General features: G+C 42.9%; 1 protein-coding gene across 2 annotated transcripts in view; it reads right to left on the reverse strand.

Moving 5' to 3' along the window:
• Positions 1-10,796: 10,796 nt before the first annotated feature.
• Positions 10,797-17,185, reverse strand: part of LOC126459130 (sine oculis-binding protein homolog) — a 134,253-nt gene continuing 127,864 nt past the window's right edge. For both annotated transcript variants that reach the window (XM_050095838.1, XM_050095839.1), the window contains one exon: positions 10,797-11,024. In XM_050095838.1, the coding sequence (XP_049951795.1) occupies positions 10,977-11,024 (48 nt within the window). In that variant the 3' untranslated portion in view covers positions 10,797-10,976. The remainder of the gene's footprint in view (positions 11,025-17,185) is intronic.

The following is a 17,185-nucleotide window of genomic DNA, read 5'->3' on the forward strand; positions in this document are numbered from 1 at the left end:
CTTAGTAGATCTGTTACATTTTGTAAGTGTCCTGCCAGTGAAATGCAGTCTTTCGTTAGCCTTCCCCACAACATTTTCTATGTGGTCCTTCGAATGTAAGTTATTCGTAATTGTAATTCCTAGGTATTTAGTTGAATTTACGTCCTTCATGTTTGACTGATTTATGGTGTAACCGAAGTTCAACGGATTCATTTTAGCACTCATGTGGATCACCTCACACTTTTCGTTATTTAGGGCCAACTGTTAATTTTCGCACCATTTAGATATCTTTTCTAAATCGTTTTGCACTTTGTTTTGATCTTCTGATGTCTTTATTAGTCGATAAACGACAGCGTTATCTGCAAACAACCTAAGACGGCTGTTCAGATTGTCTCCCAAATCGTTTATACAGATAAGGAACAGCAAACGACCTACAACACTACCTTGGGGAAAGCCTGAAATCACTTCTGTTTTACTCGATGACTTTCCGTCGGTTACTACGAACTGTGACCTCTCTGACAGTAAGTTACAAACCCAGTCACAGCGGTCGGCTTACCTGAACGTTGGTTGTGTTGCGTACCTATCGAGAGTTATATTATAACGACTGCTTTCTTTACGTATGCAATCACCTAAAAATCGAAAGCGGTGAACCGTCTAGAAACTGAGTGAGGATATATGAAGGGCCAGGCAACAAACGGAACAGTTTTATTCTACATAGCCCCCCGTCTGTTACTTAATAATAAACAATATTTGTAGCAAAATTGAAATTTTCAATGCTTAATTCAGGTTTTATTCGAAAACTGTCGATTTGTAGGGCGAAATAGAGGGATGTTGTAGTAAAAATAAAGAAAAAAATAGAGATTTATCACACAGCGCTCGAAAACGTAATTTCCTCGACGATATATATATATATATATATATATATATATATATATATATATATATATATATATATATATATATATATATATATATATATAAGGAATATATATCATCTCTTCAATACTTCGTCGAACTTACATAAAACATGTTTCCGTTATTCATACACAACTTCCGCATGTACCATTAATAACAGTAAACTCTTGCCTTTGATTTGTGTTTCTTTCCCTAGTATTCTGTGAACACTGTCGGTAATCCTATCATTGATTACATCATTTACTCGATGTACCGAAGCTACGGAACCGTGGGTTTGGTAGAGCGCAACTCTACATGTGAGAGCCCCAGTCGTCAACCAGCGGCGCTAGAGCAGTCGACCAAGGCAACGGTCCAGAAGAATGCCCGCGGTGCGCTCGAGTAACAGTTAATTTTTTTACCTAATCTTTCAACAAACATTAGCTGCGCTTCAACGAATCATGTTTTTTCCGAAAAGGGAGAATAATAACAATGATAATCACTGTGATACATTCGGAGGGAAGTGTAATAGAGCTGTAATAAGGAATAACAATGAAATAAACATTTTATTTATCGATTTATTTATTTATTTGTTTATTGCTTATTTAGCCTCTCTCACATTTGACCAAGAACAACAAATTCAAAAAAGTATTACATGATAATTACAGTGATAATAATTGACATTCTTAAAAGCATTTACCAGGTTTCGGTACCACTAAGAGTATCTTCTTCAGAAGGAAATCACATAAATTACATGACATTAAATTTGTAAACATACATGATGATCATGTATATTTGCAATTTTAATGTCATGTAACTTCACATAACTTATATGACTTCCTTCTGAAGAAAATACACTTAGTGGCTTCGAAGGCTGGTCAAGGCTTTTACATTAAACTTATGCAACCGGTTGGCTGTTTACTTTCTGTATTGAAAATTTATTTACGGTTGCTGCTGTCAGCCATTTTTAAAACTGTGATATAGATATATGCACATCGCAAATACAGTGTACATTATTCAGAGTAGGTGTCTCCCGGTATGATTTTTCTGTACATGGATGTACTGATTAACAAATGCACACTTCATCACAATTCCTTATTATGCTTTTATTATACCCTGTCACCAATGTACCACGATGATCATAATTACTGTTCTCCTTCGTGTTCGAAGAAATACGATTCGTTGTAGCGATTCAAGTGTGTTCTAAATGTACATAGATACTAAATGTACACTCATGCTCTTAAATTAAGGATAATTGCAGAATGTGGTGCCACACAACGTGGCACTACACAAAACTGGCGCTAATAGCACAGGCACATAGGGAACACACACGACACAGATCTGTAAGTCCACGGTATTGGTGACAGGTTGAGAAAACCATCCCCAAACCCATGTGCTACAAAACGCCACTGTTTCCTGCACATGTTACCCGACAGCAGTATGGGATATGATTACCATGTACACGTACACAGGCCGCACAACGTGTTGTCATACTCTGGATCAGCTGGTCGAGCAGCTGCTGGGGTATAGCCTCCCATTCTTGCACCAGTGCCTGTCGGAGCTCATGAAGTGTCGTAGGGGTTTGAAGACGTGCAGCGATACGTCGACCGAGAGCATCCCAGACGTGCTCGATGGGGTTTAGGTCTGAAGAACAGGCAGGCCACTCCATTCGCCTGATATCTTCTGTTTCAATGTACTCCTCCAGGTGGCAGCTCAGTGGGGCCGGGCGTTATCATCCATCAGGAGGAAGGTGGGACCCACTGCACCCCTGAAAAGGCGGACATACTGGAGCAAAATGACGTCCCGATACACCTGACCTGCTACAGTTCCTCCTCTGTCAAAGACATGCACCAATCATAATCCCACCCCAGACCATCAAACCACTACCTCCATACTGGTCCCTTTCAAGGACATTAAGGGGTTGGTATCTGGTTCCTGATTCACGTCAGATGAAAACCCGGCGAGAATCACTATTCAGACTATACCTGGACTCGTCCGTGAACGTAACCTGGGACCACTCTTCCAATGGCCACGTACTGTGTTCTTGACACCAGGCTTTACGGGCTCTCCTGTGACTAGGCGCCAATGGAATGCACCTTGTAGGTCTCCGGGCGAGTAAACCATGTCTGTTCAGTCGTCTGTAGACTTTGTGTCTGGAGACAACTGTTCCAGTGGCTGCGGTAAGGTTCCGAGCAAGGCTACCTGCAGTACTCCGTGGCCGTCTGCGGGCACTGATGGTGAGATATCGGTCTTCTTGTGGTGTTGTACACTGTGGACGTCCGGTACTGTAGCGCCTGGACACGTTTCCTGTCTGCTGGAATCGTTGCCATAAACTTGAGATCACACTTTGTGGCACACGGAGGGCCCATGCTACGACCTGCTGTGTTTGACCAGCCTCCAGTCACCCTAGTATTCTACCCCTTATAACGTCATCAATATGTTTTCTTTGAGCCATTTTCAAGACACAGTCACCATAAGCACGTCTGGAAACGTCTGCACACTTACTCGCTGCTCCGTACTCTGACATGCACCAAAACACCTCTGCGTATGTGGACTGCTGCCAGCGCAACCGTGCGACGACCGCAGGTCAAATGAATCGCATGGTCATACCCCGAGATGATTTAAACCCGCAAACCGCCCACCAGAGCGTTGTTTCACCATGCATTATCCTTAATTTATGAGCATGAGTGTACATAGATACACCGCAAACCACTGTATGGTGCGTGGCGGAGGATAAGCTTTACCACAATAAGTCATTTCCTTATCTATTCCACCCGAGGGGTAAACGACTGTCTACATGCCTCTGTATTTCTCTTCTCTTATCTTCGTTGTCCTTACACGCAATGTATGTTGTCAGCAGTACAATCATTCGGCAGTCGGCTTCAAATGCTGGTTCTCTAAATTTTCCCAATAGCGTTCCTCGAAACGAACGTCGCCTTCCCTCCAGGGATACCCATTTGAGTTTCCGAAGCATCTCAGTAATACTTGCGTGTTGTTAGAACTTACCGGTACCAAAAAAATGGTTCAAATGTCTCTGAGCACTATGGGACTTAACATCTGATGTCATCAGTCCCCTAGAACTTAGAACTACTTAAACCTGACTAACCTAAGGACATCAGACACATCCATGCCCGAGGCAGAATTCGAACATGCGACCGTAGCGGTCGCGCGTTTCCAGACTGTAGCGCCTAGAACCGCTCGACCACCACGGCCGGCCTACCGGTAACAAATCTAGCAGCTCGCCTCTCAATTGCTTTGATGTCCTCCTTCAATCCGACCTGTTACGGGCCAAAACACTCGAGCAGTATCCAAGATAGGTCGCACTGGCGTCATATGCGGTCTCCTTCACAGATGAATCTCACGATCCTAAAATTATCCTAATAAACCGAAGTCGATCATTCGCCTTCCCTACCATGGCCCTCACACGCTCGTTTCATTCCATACCGCTTTGCAAAGTTATTTCCAGATATGTAAACTACGTTACTGTGTCAAGCAGTATTCTACTGATGCTGTAATCCAACATTACAGGTTCGTTTTTCCTACTCATCCGCATTAACTTACATTTTGTCGCATTTAGAGCTAGCTGCCATTCATCACAGCAACAAGAAGTTTTGTCTAAGTCATCTTGTATATTCCTACAGTCACTCAGCTTCGACACCTTATCGTACAGTACAGCATCATCAACAAACAACCGCAGATTGCTGCTCTCCCTGCCCACCAAATCACTTATGTATATCGCACACTCCCCTGAGGCACTCCTGACGACACACTTGTGCGACATTAAGAGGATTTGTTTGGAGGAATATTAGAAGGAAAGAAAAAAAATTACGGAATTCGAATGCAGTAGAGATAGACTGCAACACTGTTTTTGCCTGTGCCTCGGAGGTTGCGTGTAGTGACACGAAGTCACTCTCGAGACCGCGGCCTGAATCCACGTAGTCTTTGTGAAGTTCGGCTCGTGAGACAAATTACGTTACGCACTACTCAGCATTTTAAGCGAAAATTTGTATTTGCATGAGTTACCTGCTATAGACCTAAACTCAGTCTAAATACGGGTCGCGTGCCTCGATTTGACCCGCGAGGCAGGATTAAACATCTCGCACTCCAGAGTCAATAATTAAAAGCCCTGTAGCTATCTAAACGCTATCAGGAAACATTCCAAGATCCAACCATAGGACTGTGGTATGTTCACCACTAACAGTCGAATATAACGCCACCGACTGGCCAGTAACATCTCCCGCCGATAATCGTCACTACAACAAAACAGGAAGGCAGTCAAAGTCAGCAGGGACGGAGTCCCACAAAAGCAGGACTCCCACATTTCCGTACAGCAAGAAATAAAATGTATTGACATGAAGTAATCCTTCACCAACTTCAGCTAGTTAACGGTTCAACACTTTGCTCTAATGTCTCTCTCTTTTCTCGGAACAAGTTAGTGCTCTCCAATTTGCAACACCTGCCGAGAAAAACAAAAAGTTATGAATAGAATTCCATGCCCATGTCCGGAAACGAGCTTTGGATTCTCTCAACCCTCCGTGCTGAATTAAGTATCTTGGTTTATTATGATGGTTCATTTACTCCTGACTTCTAATATACGCAATGAAGACACCACCTCCGTCCGAGAGGGTTCACAACTTCTCCACCCCACGACGCCATCCAACCAACTTCTCGATTTGGTCGAGCTCCGGACCGTTCCACTAAATTATTTAAAACGTAAGGCTTTCACCCAAAGAGAATCATGTACAGAATGTACCCATTCTGATCGGTCCTTTCTTGCTTCTGCTTAAAGCGCTCTTGAAAGGTGTTGCCTTCTGGCAGTACTTTAAGAACTTTCTCTGCAACGAATATTAGGATACCTAGGTATTACAGTTACGAACAACGTAAGTTGCAACGATCACATAAATAATGTAAAGAAGACAAACCAAAGACTGCGTTTTATTGGCAGAACACTTAGAAGGTGCAACACGTCTACTAGGTAGACCGCCTACACTGTGCCTGTCCGTCCCCTGATAGAATATTGCTGTGCGGTATGTAATGCTCCCCAGGCAGCATTGGCGGAGGACATCAAAAAACTCGAAAGAACGGCAGCTCGTTTTGTACTAAAGCGAAATAGGGGAGAGATTGTCACGGCTGTGATCGACGTGATCTTTTCACGAAATTTCAGTCTCCAATGTTACCCTGAGAATACGAAAATACACTCCTGGAAATGGAAAAAAGAACACATTGACACCGGTGTGTCAGACCCACCATACTTGCTCCGGACACTGCGAGAGGGCTGTACAAGCAATGATCACACGCACGGCACAGCGGACACACCAGGAACCGCGGTGTTGGCCGTCGAATGGCGCTAGCTGCGCAGCATTTGTGCACCGCCGCCGTCAGTGTCAGCCAGTTTGCCGTGGCATACGGAGCTCCATCGTAGTCTTTAACACTGGTAGCAAGCCGCGACAGCGTGGACGTGAACCGTATGTGCAGTTGACGGACTTTGAGCGAGGGCGTATAGTGGGCATGCGGGAGGCCGGGTGGACGTACCGCCGAATTGCTCAACACGTGGGGCGTGAGGTCTCCACAGTACATCGATGTTGTCGCCAGTGGTCGGCGGAAGGTGCACGTGCCCGTCGACCTGGGACCGGACCGCAGCGACGCACGGATGCACGCCAAGACCGTAGGATCCTACGCAGTGCCGTAGGGGACAGCACCGCCACTTCCCAGCAAATTAGGGACACTGTTGCTCCTGGGGTCTCGGCGAGGACCATTCGCAACCGTCTCCACGAACCTGGGCTACGGTCCCGCACACCGTTAGGCCGTCTTCCGCTCACGCCACAACATCGTGCAGCCCGCCTCCAGCGGTGTCGCGACAGGCGTGAATGGAGGGACGAATGGAGACGTGTCGTCTTCAGCGATGAGAGTCGCTTCTGCCTTGGTGCCAATGATGGTCGTATGCGTGTTTGGCGCCGTGCAGGTGAGCGCCACAATCAGGACTGCATACGACCGAGGCACACAGGGCCAACACCCGGCATCATGGTGTGGGGAGCGATCTCCTACACTGGCCGTACACCACTGGTGATCGTCGAGGGGACACTGAATAGTGCACGGTACATCCAAACCGTCATCGAACCCATCGTTCTACCATTCCTAGACCGGCAAGGGAACTTGCTGTTCCAACAGGACAATGCACGTCCGCATGTATCCCGTGCCACCCAACGTGCTCTAGAAGGTGTAAGTCAACTACCCTGGCCAGCAAGATCTCCGGATCTGTCCCCCATTGAGCATGTTTGGGACTGGATGAAGCGTCGTCTCACGCGGTCTGCACGTCCAGCACCAACGCTGGTCCAACTGAGGCGCCAGGTGGAAATGGCATGGCAAGCCGTTCCACAGGACTACATCCAGCATCTCTACGATCGTCTCCATGGGAGAATAGCAGCCTGCATTGCTGCGAAAGGTGGATATACACTGTACTAGTGCCGACATTGTGCATGCTCTGTTGCCTGTGTCTATGTGCCTGTGGTTCTGTCAGTGTGAACAGTGATGTATCTGACCCCACGAATGTGTCAATAAAGTTTCCCCTTCCTGGGACAATGAATTCACGGTGTTCTTATTTCAATTTCCAGGAGTGTATTTTGTTGACGCCCATCTACGTGGGGAAAAATGATTACTGTAATAAAATAAGAGAAATCTGAGCTCGCAAGGAAAGATTGAAGTATTCGTTTGTCTTTTTCTCTGTTCAGGAATGGTATAGTACCTAAGAGTTACTGCAGAGTCGTTGCTCTTCTAAACAGCAGTCCATACAAGCAAACCGGTTGCGTCTTTACCTGCGGTTACTGTTAGTTTAGGTACTGGGCTATGCACGCCTCTGTTTAAAAGAATGGATCGAGCTATAGTCATAGGGTCGAGCTGTGCACGCCTGCTTTCATGTCCACTGTCAATAATAAACTATAGCATTGATCCTGCAGTAAAACTGTCTATGAGTTGGCTAGAAATGTGGGTTAATAAAATACACAGAAATACCAAAAAAAATTAAATTAGTAATTCAATAACAACTGTTCTAAAGTTCGTAACTGATGTAGGTGACAGAGAATAATGGTGGATAGTGTTTATTCAAGAAAGGACACCTCAGGTACATGGGAAGTGGTCCTACGATATTCAGTTAAAATACAGTAAAGCGTTACAAAAAGGGTAGCAAAATCCCCAAACTAAACAGTCATCGAAGATATGCAAAAATTAAGTCCATTTCGTGATTACAATGCACGAAAGGTTCATGAGCTGAAAACAGTTCAGAGTTCAGCATGGTGATTCACAAACTGATGCACGCAGTACAAAGAACAGCGACTCGTACTCTGTCTATCCTCAGTTCTTTAACACAAATGAAGTAAGTAAGTCCCCTACTCTGGAGAACATTCAGCCCCCTCAAAAGTTAGAGCACTGTAGCGGCCGTTCACTGCCCAGAATCAGTCACCCATGCAACTGAATCGTGCATGTTACCACAGGCAGCTCTACCTTCTTCCAGCATTTGACCCAAAGCGACCAGACTCGCTCCCTTGAGCTCTTCATTTGAAAAATCCCAGTCTATCTGACTCCTGTAGTGTTTCACTACTGTCTACTTTTCCATTAGCTGAAGGCCATCGCCACCGAAAACACATCATCCTTATGCTCTACAGACAGGGTTTGACTCAATTTGACCACTTCCCAGACTTAACCAATATGTTACACTATTTAAATAAAGAAATGGTATTTTGTCAAAAACTGACATATTGAGACTGTGGCTGTGTACAAAATATAGGTTGACTCTTACGCAGAATATTACAGCAACCAGCCACTTTTTACAATGCTATTTATTTATTTAAACAGCGCTGTTACCGGTTTCGAACCCATAGGTTCATCTTCAGACGAAACTTCCTTGGGGTGGCGATGCCCTACAACCAAAACAAGATGTGAGACAACGTCTTTTTAATTTCAATTGTGCCTCACGACGATTTTAAGTGATGTAAGCAAATTATTATTATTAAATGGAAGATGTTTTGATTACTTACAATGAAAAACCCGTGCCATTACGTTCCAGTGCAGGTTGCTTATCATCTTGCAACATCCAAAACAGTATAATGCACTTTTTTGTGTATACATATGCACATAATGCAACACACCACTCACACTCTTAAAAGTTTCGTCACTTGGAGGTATGCATACAAAGATGACGATTGAATGCGTATCTCCATGTGACGAAGCTTCTAAGGTGAGTTACATTATGTAACACACCACTCACACACTTAGAAGTTTCGTCACATGGAGATATGCATACAAAGATGACGATTGTATGCGTACCTCCACGTGACGAAACTTCTAAGGTGTGTTACATTATGTGCATATATATACACAAAAAAGTGCATTATACAGTTTTGGATGTTACAGGACGATAAGTAACTTGCACTGGAACGTAATGGCGCGGATTTTTCATTGTAAGTAACCGAAACATCTTCCATTTAATAATAATAATTTGCTTACATCACTTAAAATCGTCATGAGGCACAATTACAATTAAAAAGACGTCGTCTTACAACATGTTTTGGTTGTAGGGCAACGCCACCCCAACGAAGTTTCGTCAGGTGGGGAAACAAAACAATAAATGAAATGTAAAACGTGAACTATCCGTCTGAAGATGAACCTATCGGTTCGAAACCGGTAACAGCGCTGTTTAAATAAATAAATAGCATTGTAAAAAGTGGCTGGTTGCTGTAATATTCTGTGTAAGAGTCAACCTAAATAAAGAAATGACATAAATATTGGTTATACTTAGATCATTTATACTGAATACAAGTAATACTTGATTCATAAGTAAATAAGCTAGTATCCGTTCCGGTCACGTAGCCGGAAGCCGGAACTGCCGTGGCGAGCCCTCAGACCTGCGTCCGCTAGCGTTCCACCATACAAAACATTCATCCTGCCTCGTACCAATACTGGGCAGCTGATTAGTGCACCTATTTACGAATGGTACAGAAATACTCTGTAGGTGGTTCGATGAACTCTCTGCCAGGCACTTAATTGCGAATTGCAGAGTAGTCACGTAGAAGTAGATGTAACGCAGATGTTTGAAACACCGGTCGTCGTGGGGAAAATTACTTATCTGTAAGCCACAACCCACTTAGGGGGAGCAGGGGAAAGCCAGCCCATCAACTCCAGGCTGAAGAAGTCTTCCTTCTCCCAGACACTTGCCGAAGAAAGGACACAGAGGCACGACCAGGCATTGAGATGTTAGAAGAATTTTACTTTACCGTCTCAGAAGTTTGCGCTTGCGCAGCTGCTTGTCAGTCGGTGCTCTTGTATGGCATTCAACAGATTTTTAAAACTTTGGAGCTCTACTTCTCGAAAACGCTTGACAAACACATCTTTACATCTGAAGACCACACGGAAAGAAGGGGTTCAGTACATTTTATAGAGTTTTCAGGATGGCAATTTTAAAGTTTAAAACATTTCAGTTTCGTTGGGTATTGAAATGTTCTTTTGTAATTTATATAGTACATTCAACGACCCTTCTTTTGAATTCCTTAAAAGTGGAAAAAATATTATTAAGAATCCCTGTGTGTCTTTTTATCTGAATATCTGTTTTTTTTAATTTCTTTGTATAATGCACTAATTACATTGTAAAAGTCAGAATGTAATGTGATATTGGGATGATGCTTCACTGTAAAACTTCCCTGCAACTCCCTTGACAAAGATCTATTCATCCTTGAGTCAGTCATTATTGAACAGGGTGTTCATAACTAATCAGTTTTTTGGAACAATACTGTTTATCAATATTCTGTTTTTATTTTCATTGAACTCATGTAAATTATAATGATTAATAAACCCATGTCTCAAGTTTTGTATCTTTAAATCACCTGGTATACAACTACCAAGAATTATTCAATAAATGGTCACAACACATACATTAAAAATATAGTTAATAGGACATAATTTCAGTTATCAGCATAAATCACAGTTTTTATAACCCACAGTCTTCATTTCTCACCTTTTACTTATTACAAACAAATAACACAAAACGTGCTTGTAAATTCGCTGCCAGAGAGGAATATTTGTATAGTACTCTTGGGCCCCTGCGTCACAGAACACCTTCAGTTCTTGCAGGTCACGACACTTTTCCTTGGTGATAGGTAGCAGTTCTGAAACATTGGACATGCGGCCTTTATGAGCGTGGTATCTCAATAGGTTTGTTATAGTAAAGCAGAACCAGCTATTTCACACACTGATATGATCTTGTTTCATTTAATTGCTGTGACTAGTCTTTACCAGCCTACCTTCGTAACAGGGTGAAGGGAACAAAAACTCTCCTTCTGCAAGTTCTAGTTCCTCTTCCATTAGTCTAGCAGGAACAGTAACAACTGATGTGATCCAAGATCTGTTATAAGTGTCACGATGTATGATAAGCCTTGAATGGTGACGTTCTATCTTCATCTTCTTATTAATTCGCGATGGGAATGGACATTTTGGTCGGTATCATGGTTGCAAGAAATCAGTCCAATCACGTATCGCTGAGCCATCAACTTCAACAACTCGAAAAGACGTGGGTTTCCCACGCGCATCTTTGATTATGTTTGTCCAGTCCTTGGGAGCCTAGCTTTTGTTTTACGTCTGATGAGACCCATGTCTTTGTCACTTTCCAGGTATGAATGTCCTCTTACTGGGAATGTCACACAAATTGATTCAAATCTCTTTGCAAGATGGACAAGATAACGGATGAACCCGAAAAGGGTATAGTTTTTGTTTTGACCACCACATGAGTCACAGAAAATTTCCAAATTTTTTACCTCAGAATCCAGAAACGAAGTAACATAATGATGCAGAAAAACCACTACTTCATTTGAACGTTTCTTCCCTATAGTTTCAGGATAAATATAAAACACGGCATTACTTCCTGAGAGTCGATGTATGTTAAATAGATATAGAGAAAGCTGTCGCTTATAATAGACAATGTTGGTGCTGATGTTCGGACATGGAAGATTTCACTGGACATCCATACATATCAATTCTGTGTTTGTAAACTTCCTGCTTCTCTGTCGAGATTGTCTTTTACGCTGATAGAATGCATCAGCTTTACGGCGGTGCAGTTCATATTAAATCTTCTCTCTCTTAGTATTACTTTGAACGTCTGATCTTTCCTTTCAATCTCTTGCATGTATTAGTTGTGCCTCTACAGCCTTGAAAGTTACAGAAAACTTATCACAAGTACTGCATGTATCACTTCGAGGGAAACCGCATGAGATATTAAATTTTGAATTAAATATTTTACTATAACTTTCATATGATATGGAACAAGTAGAATGTGTCTCTTGAAATATCTTGAACATCATCTTGATTGTGAGTTCTTCTGGCAAATACAGTTTCTGTGTTTTATTTATACTGTAATGACTGGACCGTTCTTTAAATGACTTGATGTGAGTGCAGATGTTTTGCTTTGTTTCTGTTGAAAGTTTATGAACTTGGTTTCCGTGTTTCCCTCGTTTATAAACCGGCGCCATGCCTTCATCTTTTAAGGGATTCCTGATAGTTTCTAATCTTTTTTTTTTTTGGAATTCCATACAGTGATATAAAGGTCTTTTGACAAACAGACAATTCTGTCATAATATTGTCTCTCATTTTCTTACCATATAATGAAATATATAATCATGCAAAGTAGCTACTGTCCCATCTCTACGAGGCCTTCAGCGTTGTAGATTGTCAACAGAAATCAGTCCTGTCAGGTGACAACTTTGCTCATTCCAGTCCTTCAGCAAATTGAAATTAGATATTAATGTAGACTTCTCCGTATCAGTTAGCAAATCAATACAATTCTCTCAATGCTCTCCTACTTCATGTGACCCTGTTCTTTCCTTTTTAGATACTTCAGATTGTCTACCACAGCTCTGCCGTTTTCTAGACTTACTACGGGAGCTTGACTCTGGATATTCCATCAGCAGTTGAAACACCGACCTCAGTTGGTTTTACATGAACTTCAATTCAATCTACCACATCACAAAGCGCTGAAGCGATTGTCAAGGCTGCATTGTGCTAGCACAAATCACGGCACGAAACTCAGTTCCACCACAGCACAAAGCAAAGAAGCTAATGTCAAACCTGCTCCGTGTTAGCTTCCACAGTACATAAGAAAGATCAACAATGACATTGCATTTAACAATGTCAACAATGAGACTTCCATAAAAGCAGACAAAAAAATCAATAAAGCTCAGAAATCCGCACCTGCTGGACTTCGCCCTTTCTGTCCGTGTATGGGAGCAGCCCCCAATCCTCCCGCGGTCAGAAAAATGATACCGAATCCTCCCAAGCCCGCAACGGTCTGAAAAACGATGGGACCGAATCCTCCAGTTTGAAGCAGGTAGCAGTTCTAAACGTTATGAATACTCCAAGCAGGCGAAGGAAAGCATATGAAGTTACAATAGAAGATGTAAAAGTTTTTCGCATGTATTGCAGGTGCGTTTAAAAGTTTTGTCTTTTATCTTATTTAGATATTTATTTTTAGAAACTGAAATCATTTGTAGCCTTGATTTCTTCATAATTAATTTATTAAAATAGCAAATCATGATCTTCAACATATATTCTATCTCCGTGTTTATTTTATGAATTATGGTAACATTTCCAGCAAAACTATACATACAACAAATTGATAAGTGTCCCATGTCTGAATATAGGAGATGGTTAAGAAAATTAATTTGAATGGTCTATAGAAGCGCAATAGACGGCAAAAAATATTTTTATAATTTCTTCAGCGTGCCTGTTTGTACTCGCATTATGCAAAAAGTGCGCTGTCTCTTACACCTTAGTTCTGTCCACATGGATAGAGGGCAGAGTGTATCGTCTTCTATGCAAGTTCCTACTAAATAATCACAAAAGGCTTGCAATTTTTCCGATGCAGGTATCTCTGCCATGAACTCGACAATAAAACAGTTGCCAACCATACCAGGAGCCAGCCTGGGCAACCAAATATGTACGACAGAAACCTTCCAATTTCAGTTTTTGCGTAGTAGTCTTGTGCAAGCCCCAATGTTTGTATTTTTCACCACCAGCTCTGTGTTAAATGAAATTTGATCCTTGAATGCGAATGTCAGGCCAGACCTCACTTCCAGCTTTCATTACGCTCTCTTCAAAGTTAGAAAACATTGTTGAAGGCGAAAAGTTCAAACCTATATCACTACATGTATCAACAACGCTTTGAAATACATACTGATACGACAAAGTTTTCTTGTCGTTCAATAAAGAGAAGACCAATGGAATGCAATGGCCATTAACTAACCCAAGTATTGTAAACAGGTGACAAAAAAACTTTGGACAGCGCTTGAACGTACCATCAACGTATACAGATTCACACTGCGTTAATGTTTTAAGGTTTGCAGAGTCACAAAATATGATCATTTTTCTTCTCGGTGTTATTTTCTAATAAACACTTTGTCCCGTCTGTAGTTTCCAAATTTAGCGTGTTCATAACATCATGAACATCTGCAACATTCGTGAGCAGTTTTGGCAGAATTTTGCGCCTAGCTTTGTATAAATATATTTACGAAAATTGTTGTTATATCTTGCCTATATTCTCTTTTTAACTTCCGGTAAATTATTTTTCACGGTCCCTCACAAATATCTTCTATGGCTATTCTCTTTAAGTCAGAAATGATTTCTTGCCTCTGAATTTTGTTATGAGGCATTTCTTCATCATTGATCTCTTCTTGACACTCCACGACATCCAGCTCCTCAATGGAAATAGTTTTAAAAAAAACTTCTGTAGCCACTAACGTTGCACGTCCATCGCGCTAGACCACCTTTCAGCAGTTTTTGAAAACCGAAGGTGTTACCTTTCAAAACAAATATTTTCCATCCCTTCCTACACTACTGGCCATTAAAATTGCTACACCAAGAAGAAATGCAGATGATAAGCGGGTATTCATTGGACAAATATATTATACTAGAACTGACATGTGATTGCATTTTCACGCAATTTGGGTGCATAGATCCTGAGAAATCAGTACGCCGGGGCATTGAGTCAAACAGAGCTTGGACGGCGCGTACAGGTACAGCTGCCCATGCAGCTTCAACACGATGCCACAGTTCTTCAAGAGTAGTGACGGGCGTATTGTGACGAGCCAGTTGCTCGACCACCATTTACCAGACGTTTTCAATTGGTGAGAGATCTGGATAATGTGCTGGCCAGGGCAGCGGGCGAACATTTTCTGTATCCAGAAAGGCCCATACAGGACCTGCATCATGCAATCGTGCATTATCCTGCTGAAATGTAGGGTTTCACAGGGATCGAATGAAGGGTAGAGCCACGGGTCGTAACACATCTGAAATGTAACGTCCAGTGTTCAAAGTGCCGTCAATGCGAACAAGAGGTGACCGAGACGTGTAACCAATGGCACCCCATATCATCACGCCGGATGATACGCCAGTATGGCGATGACGAATACACGCTTCCAATGTGCGTTCACTGCGATGTCACCAAACACGGATGCGACCATCATGATGCTGCAAACAGAACCTGCAATCATCCGAAAAAATGACGTTTTGCCATTCGTGCACCCAGGTTCGTCGTTGAGTACACCATCGCAGGCGCTCCTGTCTGTGATGCATCGTCAAGAGTAACAGCAGCCATGGTCTCCGAGCTGACAGTCCATGCTGCTGCAAACGTCGTCGGAGTGTTCGTGCAGATGGTTGTTGTCTTTCACACGTCCCCATCTGTTGACTCAGAGATAGAGACGTGGCTGCACGATCCGATACAGCCATGCGGATAAGATGCCTGTCATCTCGACTGCTAGTGATACGAGGCCGTTGGGATCCAGCACTGCGTTCCGTATTACCCTCCTGAACCCGTCGATTCCATATTCTGCTAACAGTCATTGGATCTCGACTAACGCGGGCAGCAATGTCGCGATACGATAAACTGCAATCGCGATAGGCTACAATCCGACCTTTATCAAAGTCGGAAACGTGATGGTACGATTTTCTCCTCCTTACACGAGGCATCACAACAACGTTTCACCAGGCAACACCGGTCAACTGCTGTTCGCGTATGAAAAATCGGTTGGAAACTTTCCTAATGTCATCACGTTGTAGGTGTCGCCACCGGCGCCAACCTTGTGTGAATGCTCTGAAAAGCTAATCATTTGCATATCACAGCATCTTCCTCCTGTAGGTTAAATTTCGCGTCTGTAGCACGTCATCCTGATGGTATAGCAATTTTAATGGCCAGTAGTGTAGAAACACATGGCCGGATGACAATGTAACCTCATACATGTACACAGCATTGGCGGGTGTGTAAATGATCTGTCACAGGTAGGATGGCCATGAGAGTGTGCTCCGGGGTGACTCTGATGTGCTGCGGACATGGAATCGTACTTAGTTAAACTGTAACGATCTGCGCGAACTGCGAAGTGGCCGCATGCAGCTGTGGTCATTAGCTCACACAATGCTCTGACGCATTGTGTCAGTTTAGGAGGATTCGGTCCTGTTACTTGCTTACTTATCTGTTTTCGGAAGGATTCGGGGCTGCGGCCCCTTGTATTGAATGGACTTGACCCGTTTTCTCCGTGTAAACCATACTTTAATCTGGCTACAACTGCGTGGCTATACCCATCACATTCATTTAAGTCCACCGAACTGAAAGTGCATCCGATGAACTTCATAATGTTAACACTAACTCATGTTCATGAGATTTGGACTTAACCAGTTCTTTCCGTGTAGTCTTCATCTACTACAGCCGTGCGCAAGATTGGCAAAATTTAAATAATTATGAAAAATTCGCCTCGATTGCACAAACTACCTGGTGTTTACCTAGGTTTCAGCGTGGGTAACCACGCCTTCTTCAGAACAAATATAAAACAGGTTGCCTAAATAGGCATAGTCAAAGGCTAAAATCAACACCTACAGTGGCAAGACCCCATATTTTTTTTTACAAATACACAGTACATATGTACCAAGTCAATAATATTACTTATCTCATCTCTGTATGTGCTGCCTCGGCCCAATGAACGTACGATGATCACAGGCTCGCCATCGAACTGAGGCACCGCAGGCTGCACACATGCGCGGCTATCGAAATCACAGCGCATGCGCGCGGCCAGGAAACGCTCTTCTTATGCATGGTAGCGGGATTACTAAGTTAGCGCGGATCGGGACCTAACTGATTGCCAAAAGTTGTCGCACAAATAGCAAATTGAGCAAATGATAAAAGCGATGATGCGTTGCGCTGCTATTAAATATGTCTTAATTCCCGCGTCGTCGCTTTTATCATTTGCTTAATTTGCTATTTGTGCGACAACTTTTGGCAGTCAGTTAGGTC

Source organism: Schistocerca serialis, chromosome 1 (genome assembly GCF_023864345.2).
Source record: "Schistocerca serialis cubense isolate TAMUIC-IGC-003099 chromosome 1, iqSchSeri2.2, whole genome shotgun sequence".
In the NCBI taxonomy this organism is placed as follows: domain Eukaryota; kingdom Metazoa; phylum Arthropoda; class Insecta; order Orthoptera; family Acrididae; genus Schistocerca; species Schistocerca serialis.